The sequence below is a fragment of the Mustela putorius genome, unplaced genomic scaffold (genome assembly GCF_011764305.1).
Source record: "Mustela putorius furo isolate JIRA1106 unplaced genomic scaffold, ASM1176430v1.1 tig00003853_pilon_pilon_pilon, whole genome shotgun sequence".
NCBI classification, from domain to species: Eukaryota; Metazoa; Chordata; class Mammalia; order Carnivora; family Mustelidae; genus Mustela; species Mustela putorius.
In genome coordinates, this window is record NW_025422005.1 from 85,297,860 (window position 1) to 85,311,672 (window position 13,813).

Below are 13,813 nucleotides of genomic sequence, written 5' to 3' on the forward strand. Positions count from 1 at the left end.
ATTTTTTTCCTATGATACTTGTGTGTTTGTGTATATATATATATTTTTTTTTTTAATTTTTTTTTCCCCTTTAGAAAATACATGGTTTCCTTCTCCAGAGGTTGAGAGGAGCTGGGACTTAATAAGTAATGTTTTCTTTTTCTTTGAGAGCTAGGGTATTTAAGTAAACTCCTTAAGAGAAGGAGCTTAAGGGGTGCCTGGGTGGCTCAGTGGGTTAAGCCTCTGCCTTCGGCTCAGGTCATGATCTCAGGGTCCTGGGATCGAGCCCTGCATCAGGCTCTCTGCTCAGCGGGGAGTCTGCTTCCCGCTCTCTCTCTGCCTGCCTCTCTGCCTACTTATGATCTCTGCCTGTCAAATAAATCTTAAAAAAAAAGAGAGAAGGAGCTAAAGTAGAAAATATATTAAATCTGGCTAGTTAGGGGTGTGGCTCTCTGTTGCAGTGTTTTCTACATTGGAAATGTATTATATTTAAAAGATTTTACCTTTCAAATGCATAATGAAGTGGGAGAGAAAATACTTGTAACTTGTAACATAACCATAATGTAAAACATACTATTTTTTTTGTTTAATTCTATATCTTGTTAAATTAGTATTTATTTTTTCCAAGTAATATGTGATCACACTTTTAGAAGTGTCAAAAATTACTGAATTCTAATAAAAAATATCCATCCCCTATCCCACCTTCCTATTCTCCTAGACCAACTCCCAAACCCACCCACAGAAGGGGGAACCTCTAAGCAAATGATACCGGCATTTTCACTACCCTATTTCTGCACATCAGTGTCTTGCTTATAATGCTATTTAAAACAGTTTATTGATTTTGGACATTTTTTGATTGCCTCCTGGTTGTGGTGGATGGGATTTTAGCTTCCCCCTCCCCTGAGATGTTACTGTCACTCCCCTGTGCTTCCCAGTACAGCTACATCATAATTTTGGGTTAAAACCAATAATATGTCATTATTACTGTGTAAGAATTGTTCACTCTTGAGGTTGGTAGTCTACTCTGTTTCCTTTGTTGAACCTCTCTTTGTTTTTCCCAGAGTTAATTACCTATTTTTGTGGTGTTTTATATTTATTTATTTATTTTTCATTTACATACAGTTGACACAGTGTTATATGAGTTCAGATGTGAGTTAATTGCCTTTTTATTTGCAGAGTTTTCTGTGTATTTTTTTTCCTTGGGGAAAAAATAAGGCTACTCCTTCCTCCCCCTAGTTATGCCAAGAAATTTTTAATTTTTACAAAATCTTGACACAGCAAAAAAAACTTTACCAAGTTCATTCTTTTCCCCAAGAGGCTTCTTCTTTCCAGCCTGGATTGGTTGTTCTCTAGCCTTACTCTACAGTTCCAAACTGAGCCCTTCTTTTCATACTCTGCAGTTAGAGTCCTAATTTTCCTGGATTTCCTCCTGTCTTCTTAACTTTTCCCTGACATACATCCTTTAATAGTTTTCTCAGAGAGATTGTGTGGGAGGTCAATTTCTGTGTATTTGTTCTACCTTTATGTCTATTGGGTTGAATTTGGGAATTTTAGGTTGAAGCTCACTTTTCCTTAGAATCTGAAGGTACTGGTGCCTGGGTGGCTCAGTCACTAAGCGTCTGCCTTGGTCTCCCATCATGATCCCAGGGTCCTGGGATTGAGCCCTGCATGGGGTAACCTGCTCAGCGGGAAGCCTGCTTCTCTCTCTCCCACTCCTCCTGCTTGTGTTCCCTCTCTCACTAGGTCTCTCTCGGTCTAATAAATATTAAATAAAATCTTAAAAAAAAAAAAAAAGAATTTTGAAGGCATTTCAGAGTTAGGAATACAAAGATCCTCCTGGTCGGAAGGACAAAGGAGCTTTCCTGGCTTTCCCACAAAGGTGCCCATTGGACAATGAACCTGACCAATAAGGGTGAGGATCCTGTCAGGTCATTCAAGAACCCAGTTCCATATTCTAAAGACTCCTACTGTGTGCCGGTCCTTCCGTCAGTTACAAGTAACTGGTAATAACACCCATGTTAATGGCTGGGTGAAGCTAAGCCCACCTCCTCAGGTGTGCCATCCTGCTAGCAAGCCTAGCTTTCAGGCCTGCCTTATTTCTATTCCTGCCGACTTCTTTGGGTGTAATGGATTTCTCCCCACTGGGGTTGTAAGGTCTGAGATAGTATAACCAATTCCTGAAGACTTTGTAGATGGGCAACTTATGACTTTAAGACAATCTTGTCTGACTTTAAGCTTCCATGAGCCTGTGACAGTTGAACAGGTGTTCTTTGCCAGCATGATCCTTCCTGTGACCTTGGCCTGCTTCACTCCATACTCATTCTTCAATACTCAATTAAAGGATTTCCTCCTCTAGGAAGCTTTCTTCTTCATTATTTCTTCTTTCGTTCCAGGTGTGTGCTTTGTATGTCTGTTTTGCTTTTTCAAGCTCCAACTTAAAGTAGTAAGGTGTGGTCTTTTTACCCAGGACATGCCTAGAGACCCCAGATGTAGCCATGCAACCCAACCTATGTGGTGGGGAGCAAAGAAGTGTTTTGAGTCAGGAATGGCTATCAGAAATGACTAGAATATGACAGGGAAGTATATTTCTGTATATCTTTTATCAATTAAAAGTTTTAGCTTTAAAGACGGGAGAAGACTTTTATGGCTGCAAGGAATTAGCAAATTCAAAGCATGTGAATTATTCAGGAGAGAAAGTGGGCAAAATAAAATCTTTACTGGTGCAGTGTTAGTGTACTATTGTATTTGGGGTCAAGAAGTCTGATTTTAAAATCATAGCTGTTATGAAGAGCTTTAGGGAGCTTGGGCAATATTCTTCTATGAGCACCTCCTTTTTTTCATCTTTATGGGCAACAGTGTCCTCCCTGCCCTGAGTTGTAAGAATGAAATGTGAGCTAGCATGTGAAGAGACCTTGTATGGTACTTCTATTTTTCAACCTATAAGACTTATTTCAGCAGGAAACACTTTCCCAATCTAGTAAGCTTTAACTCCTTCTGGAAAGGTCTTGAGTGCTTTTACTGGTGTTAATCGAGCCTAGTAAGTTGTTGTCTAGATATCCTAAATTGTTTTATCTTCCATTTTTGTAAATAAGTTATAACATTTGCAGTGACTGATCCTAGTTGTCTCTGGAAACATATTTGTAATGTATCTATTGAGTCAGCCTGTATCTGAGCTATATTCCAAAGCATGATTTTGTTTCCATGAGAGTCTCTTTGGCTGTGGTCCGTTGTAAGAAAGAGCTCCTTTTAAATTCTACCACATTCATACCCATGCTTTGATTTGAAGTTTAACCAGTATATTTAATTGATGAATAGTTGAACATTCTTTAGTATGTGTGTGCATATGTGTGTGTGTGTGTGCGCACACACAGACATAATGCTGAATTCATAGTGTGTTAAAACTATTTAAGATAATCTATATGAAATACATGGTTTATAGTCTATTAAGAAATCTATGTAAAGCAAAATTTTTCATAATAACTTTTCTATGGAACATGCATTTTTTTTCCAGAGTAATTTAGAAGAGGATGAGGATGTGGAAATGAAAAACAGTATAACCCAGGGAGACAAACTACGTGCCTTAAAAAGTCAGAGGCAGCCACGCTCCTCACCATCCTGTGCATTTAGGTAGGATCCATTTTAAACTTTTAAGTTTGTATTGTGCCTCCATTTGTGGATAGAGCATTTACTCTTCTCTTTTGAATATCATTCTGCAAGAGCCATGTTTACCTCTTGTTTTCTGGTTTATTACTGTTTTGGGTAGTTTATTATCCGGTCACTGTTGGGAGCAGCTAAGCTTTAGAAGCTTACAGACAGCAGCTCCTGCAAACTCTCAGCCTCTGGAATCCCACCTTAAACTGCGGTGCCCTCAGGTGTCCCTGGGACTGTGCTCAAAATTCCGTTTGGAATTCTACTCTTCCCCCACGAGTGGGTGTCCTGTCTTACAGGTGTGCTGAGACTTTCGTTTTGAATCTAGAGAGGGCAGAAAAGTACTAAATGCCAAGCTTTGGTATATCCTTGCTCCTTAGCTTAATGTTCTGTATCTGAGAATTGAATAACCAGTTCTTACCTGTGTCTGTAAAGTTATAACCATCCTGAGTTTGAAGTCTAAAATTACGAATCAGAACCGATTGATGGAACCTGACTTGGGATCACACTATCTGGAACGTGCTCCTGGTTCAGATCAGTTAAAAAAGAAAGTCTTCAGGATCAATGTAGGTGCAGAAATCTATGAATATCTTCTAGGTTCCTTACTGTAACATACGGGGTGGTGACAAGTTCACAAATGATTATAATGGGAAATGGCTACTTTTTAAGTGAGACACAGGCACAGCAAGAGGGGTGTTTTGCCAGCATGATAACGTGTCAAACAGCTTCACAGAGAGTTTAGTTTTCATGTGTTATCTGGGAGGATTAGAACCCAAGTCGAATTAGGTCTGAACTTTGAGTACTGGTTCCCTGACCTGAGGAAAGAAGGTTTATGCGGCCCAAATTCAAGGTGACCGTTTTCTATAGCAACAGGAGAAGATGGGATAGCAAGGCTGATGCTTAGTAGTAACCGCCAGCTGCCACAGAAAACTAAAGAGACTTATCATTCACTGAGCAGCTACTATGGTCAGGAGCCTTGGTAGGTGCTTAGTTTCAATATGAGGATTAACTGAGTTAATACAGAAGGTACGTATCATCACCCACATTTGGATTGGTTGCTTGAGCTTAGAGAGGTTCGATCCCTCCCCTGTGGGACGGAGTTGGAATGGAACTGCTAGTCATACCCAGTACTGTGCAGTGTGTGCTCTGCTTGCTGTGGGTACCATCGACGTCTGTGGAAGGTTCTTCAAGACCACTAATCTCTTTATTTGCCCTGTTTTCCCTTGAAACGCTTAAGAAATGGCTTTATATTGCTTAATTAATATCAAACAGATGTAGATTTTATTCTGAAGAAATCATAAGGGCAGGGAGGGATAAATTGGCATATAACTTGACACATAAGTAGGCAAAAGAAGTAAGAGAATCTCCACTACACAAATTTTAGAAGGCGATTCCAATATGATTTTTCTAATTCTCTGAAATTTTTTTGGAATTGAGTTTTTCCTAACAGCATCATGGTTGAACTTTTTTTCATCATCATTGAACTTTTTTTTTTTTTAACTACCTTCTGATTTAAAGCAATTTGCTGTAAATTAAATTCAAGATGAATCAAAATGACTGAAATGGGTTTCCTGCTGGTTCTGGGATTTGTTTTAGAAACGGGATGAGTACTGATATCCATTTGGGAGGTTTCCCCCTTTTACAAATTTAGTATTTTTACTGGTCTGACTCCACATGCTCTGCCTTTTGGTCTTTGATTCAATGTGTGAACCCAGTGATGCATGAGCATTTGTCTTTGATTTCCGTAGGTTGGATGATATGAAAGGGCACCCAAGAGCAGTGTCCCAGCCTATCAGGTACTGTTACTGAGGTGAATTTCTAGTATCTTGTAAATAAGTGCTCACCTTTAGATACATTTCCCACCCCCAAAACTGGTGAAAATAAATTGTGTACAGCTTTTCACTTTTTAAGTCCCTTCCTTTCTGTTCTGGATTTTTATGCTACACCTTATTTTTAATGCTCACTGAGAAGGGGATTTTGGTTTTCCTGAGGTATCCGTAGGTGTGGCCACTGGTAGTGACATCAGTGCAGTCTGTACTTCCAGCACGTTCTGGGGTCTCTAAGAAGCTACGCTTGCGTGGCAAAGTGCCTTTCAATCCAGTGACCAAGTTTGCCTTGAGATTTTAACACTTCTGTTAGCCCTCTTCCCCCCTCATTTTACATGTGTTTGTTCTTTATTTTCTAGTCTTATTTCCTTCCCCGTCCTCCATCTGAAGGGGAAACATTAGTGTTTGTCTCTGGAAAAAATGCCCCCCAAACAGTCCTGGGGTGGTTTCAAGGCACCAGTGGTACCAGAGTGCTGTACATGCCTTGATGAGGGCTTGGACATGTTTGCCAAGACTGTTGATAAGATAGGGGTGGAAAGCTGATTCACCTCTCACCTCTGACTCTTATGCAGCCCAAGGTCTTAGGGTGGTTTTGTGTGGGCATTTCTGAGAGGGCTCAGACTTCTCCAGAAACTTGAGCTGTTTCCTTGTACCACTTTTCCCTTTCATGTTTTAGAGACAAAACATGTACTTAAAATGTTGTTTGGGGGAGAGGAGGATAAAGGAAAGAGTCTACAAGTAAGTAAGCTTTTCTAGAACAGATAGGAAAGCAAGGTCCAGGTGCGTTTAAACAGGTTTGGTATTAAAACCGTGACTGGACCCTGGCTGTCCAGGTTTGAGTCTCTTTTCCCTCAAACATTAATGAACATCCTCTCTGAGTCTGGCACTGGACTGAGACTGGCACTGGGAATAGAAATGAGAGACAGTCCTTTGCCCTCAGTGGAGCTGATAGCAAAGAAAAGAAATACCAATGAAATATGGCATGAGGGCTATGATTTACCTTGAGAATATATGATGAAACAGGATGCTTACCCTGCCTGGGAATTCAGTGCTTGCTCTATAGGGTACCAGCTGTTTTGACCAGCAAAGTATAAGCAATGGAACGAGGCAGATGGAGATGGAGGGGGAGTAAGGGAAGGAGGAGATGCTCTGGCAGCAAAAACAGCATATGCAGGCTGGACACAGGTGTGAGTGCTGTCCATTCAGCGAACTCAGAACAGTTTGTGTCGCTGGAGGAGAGATGTCTAGTGGGAAAGCGTGGAAAGAAGGGACCTGTTCATAAAGGCTAAGGCCAGATAGGAGGATTTCATAAGTACAGCCAAGGAACTCAGGCTTTCTGGGCACCGAGGAAAGATTAAATGGTTTAAACAGCAGAGCGACATAATTAAATATTTTAGATTCTACCGGAGGCTCTTCAGAATTTGAATTTTAAGGAAGAAGATTACAAGATGTTGCTAGTAGCCAAGAAGATTACAAGATGTTGCTAGTAGCCACGAGAAAGAGTAGTGATGGCCTCAGCTAGGGCAGCTGCAGAGCGGAAAGAAGAAGACAGATTTAAAATATAAAGGAGTAGAATCTAAGGACGTGCAAAGAACGAACACCACCATCAAAGAAGGGATGACCAACAGGGCAAGATCCTGGTGATGGACAGGACTTTGGACCCTGGATTGGAATCCCAGCTCTGTCCCTTGCTCACTGAGTGACTTTGGATGAGGAGCTTTTCCTTTGTGGCTCTGTTTGCTCACTTGCAGAGTGAGGATTGCTGTCTCAGCTACCTCACAGGGCTGTTGTGAGGATGAGCCGATTACCATCTATAAGGTTCTCAGAAGAGAGCCTGACGCAGAGCAAGTGCTCCGTCAGCCTTGACTGCTGCTCCTGTCACTGTTATCGTGACCTGCTGCGATCTCTTTAATGTTACTAGTTTACCCTGTCTTAGGTGATTGCTAAATATTAAGATGACACAGCTTTTGTGTGACATTTTGCCCTTTTTTTTTCTCCACAAAGATTGACTTCGTCCCCACAAGGATCTGCAACTACTTTGAAGACCTCGAAAGTGGCTTTGTCCCCTTCAGCGACAGCCAAGAGGATAAACAGAGGTTCTTTGTCCTCGGGTGCCAGTGTAAGAAGGTAATTTTTCTCTGCTTCTCAGATACTGGCGGGAAGTAGAGGGAGGCCATAGCACACAACGGGTTTGGCTAAAGTTTGTCAGAGGAGGGGATCATGGAGAAGAGGAGGAATCACAGACGGCTCTGTGACCCTCCGGGGCTTCTGTTCTGTCTCACATGGCGGGACAAGGCTGTGGAGGGAGAACCATGTGGTTTCCCTTTCTGTAGTGAAGCTCCAGCTTGCCTAACGCGATCAGGAGATTGGAGTTCCGTGGCACAGACTAATGCTATGTGGTATTGTCATTTCTCCTGCCATGGGCAGAGACATTAGAATGAGTACGTGTAAGTTAAATCTTACACTGAAGTCTACGTTTTGCTCTCCTGTTATATGGCCCTCTTCATTTACTCTCTACCTCAGGACGCATAGAACCCCCAGATGTTCTATCTCAACATATCCAGTCAGAGTGGTTACGCCAGCTTCTTGGGTCTTAATTAACTGCTTAGACAGGAAGTTAACCTGTGTAACTCACGGCCCCATACGATACCATCACCAAGAGCCATGAGGAAGCCATTTTGTCACCATGTGCATTGATCAGAACTGTCTGCATCCCATTCCCCTCATGTCCTAATTATGTGTTTTAGAAACATGAACTCCACATGAGTCTACATCGCTGTCTATGTCCCCCCTCCCCAACCTGTGTTTTCCATTCAGCTTTTCCATAAACTCCCGGCTAGCCAGTTCTCTAGGCAACTTGAATGCCGCAACACAGGAGCCAGAGAACAAAAAGGCCTCCTCGTCCTCTAAGGCGGGTTTCGTAGCCAGTCCACTCACCAACCTCTTGAACGGCAGCTCCCAGCCGCCTGCCAGAAATTACCCTGAGCTCAACAACAACCAGTACAGCAGAAGCAACAACAGCAGCGGGAGCACCCTGAGCAGCCAGCCGAGCCCCCACAGCGTCAAGACGGAGGAGCACCCCACTCTCCTCCGGCCCTCCTACACCGGCCTCTCTTCTTCCTCAGCGAGATTCCTGAGCCGTTCGATCCCCGTAAGTTCGCAGACACCACCTCTCGGTCCTCAGAACCCTGAGCGCAACTTTTGTGCCTTGCCTTCCCAGCCAAGGCTGCCACCCAAGAAATTTAACAGCGCCAAGGAAGCCTTCTGAGCGATGCCTTCCCTCTGTGCTGTGAAACTGTCTATGCACGTCCATTCTGCTGGCTCCTCTTCAAGTAAATGCCAAGTTTCAACTGGGGTTTCTTCCTTCCTTTCTTTTGGTCCTCCTCCTCCCACTCCTTTTTAGGTGATCTCTCTTCCAAGGGAAACAGCTTTCATTCCCTTTGTCGTGGACACTGTTGACTCAGGTTACTTTTCGGTGAAGTTTGCGATTCACTCAGGGTCGCTGGTGCCAAGCCAGGAGCTGGTTCATTCGATAGAAGGTCTTAGCTTTGGTTGTGGTGGTGGTAGGAATCATCGCTTTTCCCCATCATGTTAATGAATGAATTTCGGAGTATTTAAATGTGGAAGGTGCTGAGCGAATAGGACCTTTCTCAGAACTAACCATTAGGTCCCTGAATAAGTCACCTCCTGCAGGGGACTGACCCTGCAGAATTAACAAAATGGCAAATGGAAGGTGTTGATAAGGAAGGATCAAAAGTCGGTATCTGGGATGTAGGGGAGGGGAAGGCAGAGTATCAGGAAGATGTTTAGAATTAGCCATCACTCTTCCAGAGACAGGATGAAAGATCGCCAAACACATTCTCCCCATGAGCTCAGGATATAGGTTACCAAGCCCCGCCCCCCCCCCTTTTAACCAGAAATCCCTGTTTGGGTCAAATCTGTTGCTTCACCCCATGCTGTGAATCACTTCAGTCACATATTTTGATTGCCTCAAAGGGAATGGAGATCTATGAGAATGTGAGCTTTGAGTTGAGAGAATAAGGACAGAATGGGAAAGAGAAATCAATCTCAGAGATCAAAGAAATGTGAATCGGAATGATTCCAGTCCGGGCGTAAGGCAGCTCCAGAGTCCTGGGAGGGCTGGGACCCAGACTCCTTCATGCCCACTGTTCTTCAAACATGTCCTCAGCCATTGTCCAGGAAGAGGCTGATTTCTGCAGGGGAGCGGGGGGAAGGCAGTGTGCCTTTCTTGGGGAACAGAGCCCCATGGGAATAGTTAAACGAGACCCACTTTTCTTAGATGGTGGTTTAGGGACCACCTTTCCTAACTCGAGGACGCAGTGCATGTGTGTGTTGGTTGGACACATTACAACTCACATCCCTACCTCAGCCTCTCTTCAGAGGTTTTTTTCCCCTCTTCTGTGCACACGCAGTCCATCCTGGCACGTACAATTGACCCTTGAGCAACACAGGCTTGTACTGCAAGGGTTAACTTATTCACGGATTTCTTTCAATAAATATGGTACAGTATGTTTTCTCTTTCTTATGATTTTCCAAATAACATTTCCTTTTCTCTAGTTTACTTTATTGTAAGAATACAGTATATAATACATATATTAATTGTTAATGTTCTTGCTAAGGCTTGTCAACAGTAGGCTATTGCTAATTAAGTTTTAGGGGAATCAAAAGTTTTGAGGGTGCAGATTTTTTTTTTTTTAAGATTTTATTTATTTTTCAGAGAGAGAGAGGGGGAGAGAGTGAGCACAGGCACACAGAATGGCAGGCAGAGGCAGAGGGAGAAGCAGGCTCCCTGCTGAGCAAGGAGCCCGATGTGGGACTCGATCCCAGGACGCTGGAATCATGACCGAGCCGAAGGCAGCTGCTTAACCAACTGAGCCACCCAGGCGTCCCGAGGGTGCAGATTTTTGACCGGGTTGGAGCCAGCACCCCAACCCATGCATTGTTCAAGAGTCAACTGTATAATTTTCCCCATAAGATTTTATTTCCCATGATATTTTTCAACATTATTTTAGATTCCTGTGTAGATCAGGGCCCCAAGCAACTGCCAGCCCACTCTACCCCTTAATTTGCCTCTGATCCCACTCTATGATGGGTATAGGTATATCAGTAAAGTTTAATCTTAGTAATTCGGGGGTTCGATGGAAAATTATAGGTATTTCCCTTTTCACAACAAGGTTTACAAATCATGTGCTTCCCAGCTGGAGTTGAATTGTCAGCATTTTTGTATGCTGATTGTGGGTCAGCCTCATTTTTAGACCAGAGTACAGATCTGTTCATTTTCAGAAACAGTGTTACACATACGGATATGTAGGTAATTACATACATATCTTGCTGATTTCGTGGCTAAAGAGTTAGGGAAATCTACATTTGCAGCTGAATACTGAAAGCATCAGGAGCTTGACAACGAATAACGTTCTACTTTTTCTTGGATCTCAGTTTTTCTCTTGGCTGTTTGAAGTATGGGGATACATCTCTGGGTGAATGTTCATCTCCCCACCTCCCATATTTGTATAATTTAGTTTTTGGTGTCATTCCATATTTTATTATTTGTCTTCACCTCTCCTCCTCCTCCCCATCCCTCTCCTGGCCTGAACAGAATGATTTTCCAATAATTAAATTTAAAGTAATAGTCTGTGTGGGCAGCTGCTGCTGTTCCCCTCTTCTGCCTCTTAAATTTGTCATCTTATTGTAAAGAGAAGCATTTATAAATAGAATTGCCAGCATGACAACATTTTCCTCCTTCTTACCCTCCCGGGAAGTAAGAAGTAGCAGGTCTCTTAGAGCTGACTTTTTGCTCCTTTATCTTTGCCTAAAAAACCTCTGTGGGAGGGAAGGCTCCCAAGTCCTACCCTGCTAGCTTGCTGGTAGAAAGTCTAAATTCAGATGGAAATTCCCATGTTATGTGGCATAAAGCAGGAGGTGGTGAATTGTTTCCCTTTATCGGTCCAATACAGCTTTTCTCACTGTGGGTTTCTTGCCTAAAGAAGGTGGTCCTTCTCTCCAGGGCTTCCTAAGCTGTGGGGCATGTGGCCCCTGAAGAGCAAGGAATAAATCACTCAACAGATATGTTTTCAAATCCTTGGGTAGGAAAGGAAGTCTGTATGGCAATATCCTCCCAGCACCTTTAAGAAAGACCCAGAAACTCCTAGGGGATGAGGGTGACGTGTGTTTAGAGGGAGTCTAATATTTTAGAAGCTGCAATTAGCATCTCTTGAAAGCTGCAATTGCTCTCTCACTTTATGCGGCAGTTCAGCCCCCAGAAAAATGTAAAAATGATTTCCTTGTTCTGTCATTAAATGCTTTAACACAGAAAACAAGAGCAAATGTTAAGGAATTCTTCTGGTGGTGACAGAAAGCTGAGAAACCATCTGATTTTATTTTTATTTATTTGGCCTCTTCTGTGAGCCTCAAGGTTTGTACTGCCCAGGGCAATGCACAAGGTTTCATATTTATTAACCTACTCACTGTTAAAAAAAAAAAAATCAGTTTTCCCTCCCTGACATTCAGAGGAGTTTTCAAATGCTTAAGGAATGAGGGACGTGTGACTATGGTGTGGGTGGGGTGGAAGTATTTTATTAAATTAAAATTACTTGCAGTATCTGTCTTGAATATTTGCTCTGTTTTATTTTTAAGAGACTTACTGCTGAATTGCTATTCATCTCCGCTGTCCTTACCTGACCCCTGGAGTCTGGGTTAGGTCATGATCCCTTCTCCATAAGCTCTTCTATACCCTACCTTGGTCTAAATCAATACTCTCCTCGCTCTGCATTTTAACCATCTGTTCATTTCTCTGTATCCCCCACTAAGACTGTAAGCTCTGTGCGGGCAGGGACTGTGCCTCTGTTTTCTATGCCATAGTTGTATGCTCTGTACCTAGCATACAGTAGGCACTCGTTAAGTATTTCTTGAATGAGTGGTTGGGTGTTTACATGAGTCAATGTGTTAAGAATTATTGCCTCCATTTTAAAGATTAAGAACTTAAGGGTTTGAGAGGTAAAATATTTTGTCCTAGGCCTGACTGTACCATGAATATGCAGAGGCATAATTTGCACCTAGGTCAGTTTGACTCCAAAAAGCACATTCTTTTTGATGACATTATGTCACACATATACTGTGGCAGGTGTTTAAAAGACAGGGTTAGCTAAAGGATATCTCATTGTTTCAGGAGAGGTTAAGTAAAGATGTGGAGAAAGGGTAACACTTTAGTTGGGTTTTGGAGGATGAATAGGAGCCTGCTGGAAATCTAGTGATGAAAATAGGAAGAGGAGAAATGGTCACTGCAGGCAACATTGCAGTCTATAAGACCAGAACTGCAGCCTTGTACTATAGTTAGACTCTAAGCTTCTGAAGACAGGTAGACATGGGTTCAAATTTTCTCTCTTGCCATGTCTTATAGTGAATATTTTGGTAGGTTATTTAACCTTGCTGAGCCTCAGTAAAGTGAATAATGGGAATGAAAATAAACAGGGGCATATCTAGTTTTTGTGCACCCTGAAGTTTATACAATTTGGTGGGACCTATGTAAGACAAAGAAGACAAGTAATTTTTGTGAAATTTACACAACATAAGGCTGTGTGCTTGGAAAGGAGTTTGTGTGACAGTGGGGCCTTGAAGGGTATAGGGTAGTGATCACAAGATCTTTGTAATAGGGTGGTTGATTATTAGCTGAGGAGGTAAATCATATGCAGTAGTTTACCCAGTTGCTTACAGATGGTGCTCAATTCTTGCTAGCTATTATTGTTTTAAGAGCAGTGAGTGTTCCAATGTAAAAAGTCAGGGGAGATCACCTGTAGATGAGGCCGGAAAGTTAAGCTGAAGCCAAACCGGGAAGTAAAGCATGAGGTGTCGTAATCTTGTCAGCAGAGTGACTTGATCAGATCTGATCTGATGAAGACAATTCTGGCAGTTGTGTGCAGGACAGCTCTTGGTGGAAACCCTCAAGGGAGGGAGACTGGTTTGAGCCCTGTGTCTGCTATCCTCCGTCCCTGCTCAGCAGGTGTCCTTGGGTAAATGCTGTGCTTGGTCAATAATTATTGCATGTTTTATTTACTATACACAATAGTATTGATGCTATTAAATAATCGTATATGACCAACAGATCTACCACATTTTATAATTAATTTTTAAATGATGTATTTATCTTTGTAAATGAGAACTTAACTACCCAGAGGAAAATTGTGGTCCTTCGTAAACATCTTTTTTATAGATGTTTTTTCTAGATCTTTTTTTATACAGCGAGCTTTTTGAGGAGTTGTAAAATAATGTGCTTTGCTATAAAATATATATACATACAGATGTTTGTATATGTAGAGTCAGGTTGGTTATGAAGAACTTTTAAT

General features: G+C 42.2%; 1 protein-coding gene across 4 annotated transcripts in view; it reads left to right on the plus strand.

The window, feature by feature from the left end:
• CDC14A (cell division cycle 14A) overlaps nt 1-13,813 on the plus strand; it is a 174,130-nt gene that overhangs the window by 144,323 nt on the left and 15,994 nt on the right. The window contains exons 12-15 of one of the 4 annotated variants that reach the window (XR_006601838.1): nt 3,491-3,606; nt 5,376-5,423; nt 7,458-7,580; nt 8,409-8,785. Coding sequence is in view for 1 of the 4 variants with exons in the window: in XM_004775179.3 (XP_004775236.1) it covers nt 3,491-3,606; nt 5,376-5,423; nt 7,458-7,580; nt 8,271-8,604 (621 nt within the window). In the remaining 3 variants the exon portion in view is untranslated. Of the gene's footprint in view, nt 1-3,490; nt 3,607-5,375; nt 5,424-7,457; nt 7,581-8,270; nt 8,786-13,813 lie in introns of all 4 variants that reach the window. The other 3 variants (XR_006601836.1, XM_004775179.3, XR_006601837.1) reach the window with 3 other exon arrangements.